We start from the raw sequence: 8,258 nt of genomic DNA, 5'->3' as shown, positions 1-8,258 counted from the left end.
CAAGATTCAATTTCTCCTACCTTTTACTTATCCTTGTTTGTCTATTAGTCGAGCTTAGGTGTTTGTGACTTATTACAAGTCTTTTTTAACCTGTTTACTGTGTTAAGACGTGTTTACACTTCATTCAGCAGAATTTTATTTCAATGTGGTTGGTGGACTCTTGTAAAATAAAAAAATACCATTTACTACAAAATCGTTTAATGTCGTTTAATTGTATGTTCCCTTTATACCAATGTGTTTTATAAAAAAAGGTAAGGGACTTTTAAAACTAAATTCCGCAGTTAACCTTGCCTCAAATTATTTTCCTTTAAATTCCTTAGGTTTGTTTGTATTTTAAATACAGCAATCATCGAGGGGCTTAAACGTCGAAACGTCCGGTAAAATCATTCGGTCTTACTTCAACGATCGCTGAGTCGTCATTGACGCCGGCGACACTAGTCTGGAAGTCCCTGGAAAGGGGCTGCACCCAGGGGTCCGTCCTTGGACTTCTGCTTTGGAACATCATGTTTGACGACGTTCTTAAGATTATCCTCCCTGAGCACTGCGATCTTATCCCTTATGCCGACGACCTACTTCTTTTGGTTAATGCCAACAGCAGATCCCAAATTGAAGTCAAGACTTCTTTAGCCTTGACACAAATTCAGCTCTGGGGCGCAGAAAATAAACTTTCCTTCGCCCCTCATAAAACCATAGCGGTAAGGCTGCGGGGGAAGTCAGACTCTCGACACCTCCCCAGAATAGAGATGAACGGCAACAGAATTAAGTTCGAAAATAGTGCTCGGTACTTAGGTTTTAAAATTTCTAACGACTTCAACCCCTCAGCTCACATAAGACTGGCCGCCCAGAAAAGTCGCGACGCGATGGGAAGACTAGTCAGATTGGGGGGTGGATATTGGGGGTTAAATTTTCATTCCAAATTAATTATGTACAAAGCGATTTTCGTTTCCATCATTACATACGCCGCCGGGGCTTTTGCGGCCTTCCTAAGATTCTGCTTTTAAGGTCACAGACTGCCCCCCTTAAGCAACTAACTTTGTGTTACAACACTGATCCGATAGCAGCTCGCCTGATTTAGCAGGGGTCGAACCAATAGACCTAACAGCACAACGTATGTCTGCGATTTTCCACCTCAGGAACTCAGCCAAAGTAGCTGAATCTTTCATACTGCCTCCAACAAACGAGATTACAAGTAAAGAGAAGGAGCGGGCTAGTCAACAACATGTCCGGAGAGCTGCTCTCGACGAGTGGCAAAGACGCTAGAGCTCTCCCATCGAAAAGGGACGTTTATCCTTTAAATTTTTCCCGCAGGTGGAGGCCCGACTCGAAAAGCGCTGGATGAGATGCGACGCGCACATCAGTTCTTCATAGGACACGGGGCCTTCGGAGCCTACTTGAAGCGATTCAAGCTAAAGCCAGAGGCAGGCTGTTCATGTGGCCACGACAACCAAACCTCGGAGCATATCTTGTGGGACTGCCCGCTTCTAGAAGAGGAGCGAACGCAGCTCCACTTCGCTCTCGAGCTGGAGAACCCGAGCCTTCATACCCACCAAGACTTTGTAGCATCAAATAAAAACCTCCGAGCTTTCGAACGCTTCTGCAAAAGCTACCCCAACGACGTCCAGCACCTTTAACGGACAGCCTTTTTGTCCTGGATACTACTCGCACAAACAGCCTCAATAGAGCAACTCATTTGCGCTTCCAGCAGTTGGAGCACGCAATGCTGATAAAAAAAGGAAAAACAACGGAGAGAAGATATGATTAATAGAACCCCTTTTATTACAGGTTGCGTTAAAAAATTATTTCTCTCCCGTAGAGACCCTAGGTAAGCGGAGCGCGACTGCCCGCTACCTTCCCTTCCCTCCACTTCACCTATTCAACTCCCGTCTCCATAAAGGATAGTGATGCCGGAGACCATCAGTAGCAAAATCGCGACGGTCAACCCGGCCGCGATCGTCACTCGGACGATCAAGGAAGGAGGCCTAGCCTAACTAACCTAAGGCTGGGTAATAACCGGTCGTCCATGGGCCGAAACTCCCGAGCCTAATGCGACCGTGGGAGGAGGGCGTGGGCCCATTTAAACAACAAATTTCAAGTGATCAGGTGAACTTTTTTTTTAATAATAAAAAGAGTTGACGTGCTTTTACATTTTTTTTAATTGGGAAATAATGCGATACATATGTGTATTTAATAAAAACAACATTTTATAAAAATTGCATTGAAATTACACGGGGTAAATATATTATAGTATAATAGTTAAAAATATGCTTTTTTTTTAACAATTTAGAACATGTTTCATGTCCACTTCTTTCACATAATCTAAACATGAAGTTATTTGTTTTCTTCTTTTTGGATCATCCTTGTCTTCATCAGTAAAACCTTAATGTTTATTTGGCCTTGTAGTTTCTGCGTTTCTGGTTTTTATTTTATCAAATTTGTAATTCTTTCGATAAACAAAATTTTCTCCTCTTCTTTTGTAGGTGGTGACTGTTCGTTTTATTTTAATTCATTAAACAATTCGAGGTGATGCTTCTTCGAAATTAAACAACACTTCTTTGAAAACGTTTTTATTGCTCTAATTTGATAAATACAAACTTTAATTCTATTTACAGTTTAAAAAATAATATTTAGGGCTGTACGAGCAGCGCAAATGAAATTATTTATTCATGTTCTAAGGCATGTAACTATAATATATTATGTTGGATTAATGACGTTTCTGGCAATGGTTTAGAATATATTTCGCTTAAACTTATAAAAATTTTATGAGTCGTGTTTTTTCATATTGATAATCTATATATGTATATTTATAATACAGTTAATAATTACTTCAAATTGATAAAAAAAAGCCGTGTTAATTTTAATAATAGTGTATTGAAGTAATATTTTTTGCTAAATCAATATGATTTTGATCAGTAATATTCAATTTATCTCAGTAGCTCATTCATTTTTATTATTTTAAAATACTGTAGTATGATGTTGATTTATTTTAAATACCTTTTAATTTAACTGGTTTAAAAGAAAATAATAAATGTATCTATTTTTGTAATTAATAAATCTATTGTATTTTTCTACTGAGACAATCTGGCAAATTTCTATAACAGTTATACATACGAGGGGTCTATATGTTTTGTCTACTTTGTGTTGTTACATACACATTAAAAAAACATTATACACATGACTACTGAAAATAACTCAATATTACTCATGTATAAATTTGATTATACATATTTTTCAGACTTACCCTAAATTTTCTGTTATTTTTTTGGTGATTTAGCATTAGATGTTCATTTGCTATGAATAATATTTACAAATGCTTTTATTATAGTGTTATAAATTATACATAATACAGAAATAAATACATATATTTAGATAAATAAAATAATGGCAAGAATTAAATAAATACAAGTGATTTTTGGCACACCTTGATAACCTGTTATTTTTAAAAGTACATGAGAGTAATCGTTTTTTCTGGTGCCTAAAAATAGTAATTATATAAATAAATAATAACAATAATAAATAAAGATTCTGTATTGAGATCCAATTTCATAACACAAAATTAATGATGATTACTATTAGATATACCTTTTGTTTTTTTTTTAGAGTGAGCAATTTTTTACCTTTATGTATGTATATCTATACTTACATTATAGTTAAGTCTATTTAAATCTTACATTAATGTATACATGTTTTATTAGTAAGTTATTTATTTACAAATACTATTATATTTTATATATAAAAAATGTTTACCATTTACAAATGAATGACAAATCAACGATCAGTGCGATGTATTTTTACAGTTTTGGTTTTTCAATGGTTAATGCCTAATATTGTCGAAATTTATCTAAATATTGATAAGGCATTAAAGGTTTCATTTGGGAATCGTAGGAAATAGAGTCTAGGAAACAATTTGCACCGAACAAATTGTTATTATGTAATAATAATATATTACAATAATGATAATGAAACTTTTTGCACGCGTCTAAGATGCGATCGATGATTTATTATTATTTTATAATATTATGTAAGATTTGCAATTCACTCTTTATACTTTTTATGTTAGTCTTCGGTCCCACAATCATTTTAATAACGCTCTATACAACTTATAAGAATAGTATGAATTTAAAAAATATATAGATTTAATATGAGAGAATATTGTTTTTTTTGAGTACATAATATAATTTTATTTATAATAGTTATAAATTTTCTTTAGCAACAAAATTTTAATAATCTTTTTAGCCAACATAATCGCAATTATTGTATATTTTTGGCATAGTCATCCATATATTTATATATCAAATAAAATGAATAATAATGAAATAGTTGATCTCGTTTATTTATATATATATATATATTATTCTATTTAGATGTCAGACTTGTTATTAAGTAAAACTATTTTTATATAAACAAATTATATAAAAAGTAAAAAAGCTTCAATAAATAATACAACATTTTTAATATTGTTAAGAGTTCATAAATAATTTATTTAATTTCGACGGGTGCAATATTGAGGAAATGATCGTTATTTGTGTGCCGAAAGCGTTATTAATACTCAAAACTATTATTATATATCAATATATATATAATAATAATAATATTATATACTCCTTACAACTAATTCCAACAATACCAAAGGCTTAACATTGAAAACCCGCAATCTTCTCGTCAACAATAAGCATTAAGCTTAAATTAACAATAATGAACAGTTCATTAGATATCACAGAGAGTTGTAATGAGTGATGGTACTTGACTGCCGCACAGTCCATTCTTAATAGAGCAAATGCAATTCGTTTATCACCGCAAATTTTGCGAGATTTCATTGGATAACAGATTTTGCTCGGTGCCGCTGCGCTTTACGCAATTCTGAAAGAAATAAAAAAATAGCGAGTCACTAAGCTGAAGAAACGCACTGCTTCGGTCTGACTGCGGATACTTACATTGTGACCCTTTTCCCACGACCTCATCGCACTCTTGTATTTCTCAAACTCGTGACACCAATCTGTATAAATCTTTTTATACTCGTGTGGTTTGTTTGGATATGTACATCTATAAAAAAGTTTATTATTAATTAATAATATAATTTCATTTTATATAGTACATATATACAGGCTGGTAAGAAAACTATATTATAAATATTATTTTTATTTGGTGGCAAATATATTTTTATATCATATATTTGAAGGTCTTTATGCTATGCTATATTGATTATATATAATTTTACCATACTGTATTTGTCAAATATATTAGATACGTACCTATGAGTGTCTACTTTAATTATATAAGTAGCCATGAGTGTTGGGCCTAACATACATTCGTATACTCCACCATCACTTTCAGTCACCGATAAGATGACCAATCCCCTTTCTGCTGTTTGTATAATCCTATCAGATCTGATTACATAAAAAAAAATATTATTTTGTATTTTTTTAATAGTTAAAAATCAGAAAATCATAAAATGGTTCTCACTCGAATTTGATAGGATATCTTCCCTTTTCTTTTGAATAATGATACCATGAGATTGTTCTACTTTTGAATACTTCCGGCATCACCAAAAATGTATTCAAATGTAAACTTTGGCCGAAAGATACGACCAAAGTTTTATTTTTTACAGAGTTTTCGCAGAGTCCAACTGTGGCGTTTGCTGCGTCTTGTAATAGTCCTGGTTGATAAGGTTTGCAGTCATTGGAATACTTATCCCATCCGCAATAAGGATCGAGCACACAGCGAATACAACTGTCGTACCTTAAATACAGATTCATGATTATTTATCAATTTAATATACATATAACTTTTGGTCATAATAGATTGAATATTTATTCACAACGCCATAAAATAAGCAAAATATTTTTAGCAGGTAGTCTTAACTGGTATACTGATATATTGAGAATATATATTTCTTTATCAAAAATATTTATTTATATTTTTTTTATTTATTAAGGTGTAGAAATTTTATTAGGGTGCTCAGCTATTTACATAAATCAAGACTGTTTACAATCCAAATGCTTACCTTTTAGCACAAGCAACAAGAGGCAATTGCCTGACTCTCTTATCTGTGGATATATATAATGATTCATGCTTCTTTGATATTTGGATAGCACGAATTGGTTCTCCAGGAGCTACACGCCAAATATCAGCCAGATTCCATTGTGAGCCACCTTCAGAATTCGCCCATTGCACTATTTTATAAATTTGTCCATCAACTACAACAAATACACGTATGAAAATCACGAGCATCACTAAAATAGACAGTATTGAAATCATATTACTTGTTCCAGCGTAAAATATGTTGTAGTGCTTATTGGGTCCTAACATATCGACTATCTGTCGATCAACAACCAACTGTGTGAGTATTACGTCTCTTTTGTAAAAAACAGGAGTATCGAAGTCCTGACGCACGGCTTCATCCATCAATGGATGTGATCTATAATTATTTAAAATTCATCACATTACACTAGTACCTTTTATTGCTTATAAATAATTGAAAGTACCTGATGAAATTCAGAACACTATCCGGTAATGCTTCTGTATCATCGACGCATTTGCCAGGCCTGGGTTCTGGCACTTTATTCCTTAACACTGGCAACCAGGCCGAACTTGAAGTGGCCTGCTCTTTGAACTTTCCAGAGAAAGCTTCTTGGATGTTGCTCATGGAATAGATACAAATAGCAGAGCCGACTAGCCCATCACTCGAACCAGTCGTAAAAGCAGCGTAAAATCTACTGTTGTCGTTAGGCATCTGGTATACGCTTTCTATAATAATAATAAATCAAACATAATGTATTATGTAATTAATATAGATAAGTATAATGGTTACTTACGAATTTCGTCAAAGTAGAAAGGAAATTCTCCTGGAATGCTGCAGTTCAAGCGCGCCTTCAAGTATGTTGTCCAATTGTGATTTAGAATGTGCTTTCCTCCTGTGTCTTTTTTGCAAACTCTGGCTACTCTAGAGTAGACCGCTTTTCCACAGTTCATGTATTCTACGGCCGTTTCACGGAAGAACAAGAAGACATACTCTCCGTTGTCGAATGATCCGACGAAGTCAGTTTCTGAATAAGGAATAAAAAAATGTAAAAATAGCATTTTTTTATTATTTTGACTATTTAAAGTCTGCTGCTAATTAATTTTGATGACTTCAACATCATCTCACTAAAATGAGCAATTTTGTCATGAAAATTATCGATATAGGTAGTCAAGTGGATTTTATCTACACTGATATTGAAAAAGCTTTTGATAAAGTTTGTTATATCTTAACTAAAAAATTTGGATTTTTGCCCACAAAATTATCAATTTTATAAATCATATTTTTCAAATCGCAAAATGATTGCATCTTTGTTTTTTTTATATCATATTCGCGACCGTGACAACGCGGTCAACTGTGCAAGCTGCGTTACCAAATTATACCACAACCGTCCGTTGTTAAAAATAATATACCGCTGTATATAGCTCGTTGAATAGTGCTTAATAATTGAATATAAGTTACGACCTATTTAAATAAAATAAATTATAACAATTAAATCTTCCATAGAGTAAAATGTTTAAATCATTTATACTAGGAAGTTGCCAATTACCGATGAGATCCCTCTTTCGTAGACCCTCATTTGGAATTGGATATGTGTATGTACATACACCGCCGACCTTTACCAGTCCAAACGTACCTGTACAAGGTATACATTTATTTTTAAAATGATTACCCAAATATACATAGTATTTATTTATACGTCCGCTCGTAAATAGAGAGTTCGTGCCGGGCGACGACGGCTTTATTGGCTTTGTTATTTTTTTAATTCAGATTCAATCTTTGCCCCTCATAAAACCGTCCAACCCTAATTTTTACGAGCGCACCACCGCTGCCAAGAACGGGGGTCGGAAAGGAATGGAATCGAGGGTGTGTTTTTATTCGGTCCGAAACGTAAATATGTTAAAACACCCGTAAATACACAATAACACCCGAGCTCGGGATGGAGGCGTCCAGATGTTTGTTTCCTCGCGGGGCCTTTTCCGGTTCCGGGACACGAAAGGACCCGCAGCCTTTGAGTGTCACGAAAATTTCCCATGTCAAATCAGAGAGTTATGTCGTTTGTTCCGTACCGATCCTTCTTATAACCCTTTCTCTGTATTATTGTTGTTTTTTGTTACGGCCTTCACCTGTGCACGCGCATGTATAATACGGAGTGTCTCATAAACAAATATAATTTTAATAAATCTAAAGAAACTCTAAGAAATGTTAAATCAGCGTGAGGTTATAAATGCCAGCTATTGTT

General features: G+C 33.9%; 1 protein-coding gene across 1 annotated transcript in view; it reads right to left on the bottom strand.

Moving 5' to 3' along the window:
- Positions 1-2,548: 2,548 nt before the first annotated feature.
- Positions 2,549-8,258, bottom strand: part of LOC148239003 (semaphorin-2A-like) — a 478,624-nt gene continuing 472,914 nt past the window's right edge. The window contains exons 6-13 of the mRNA XM_088193180.1: positions 6,813-7,043; positions 6,483-6,744; positions 6,261-6,415; positions 6,002-6,194; positions 5,461-5,736; positions 5,250-5,384; positions 4,932-5,040; positions 2,549-4,857 (exon numbers count right to left, since the gene is read on the bottom strand). Coding sequence (XP_088049306.1) covers positions 4,789-4,857; positions 4,932-5,040; positions 5,250-5,384; positions 5,461-5,736; positions 6,002-6,194; positions 6,261-6,415; positions 6,483-6,744; positions 6,813-7,043 — 1,430 coding nt within the window. The 3' untranslated portion in view covers positions 2,549-4,788. The remainder of the gene's footprint in view (positions 4,858-4,931; positions 5,041-5,249; positions 5,385-5,460; positions 5,737-6,001; positions 6,195-6,260; positions 6,416-6,482; positions 6,745-6,812; positions 7,044-8,258) is intronic.

The sequence above is a fragment of the Plectrocnemia conspersa genome, unplaced genomic scaffold (assembly GCF_051122295.1).
Source record: "Plectrocnemia conspersa isolate PC_06_02 unplaced genomic scaffold, ASM5112229v1 ptg000001l, whole genome shotgun sequence".
NCBI classification, from domain to species: Eukaryota; Metazoa; Arthropoda; class Insecta; order Trichoptera; family Polycentropodidae; genus Plectrocnemia; species Plectrocnemia conspersa.
The sequence above is the reverse complement of the archived record's forward strand: the minus strand, read 5'-3'. Positions and strand labels throughout refer to the sequence as shown.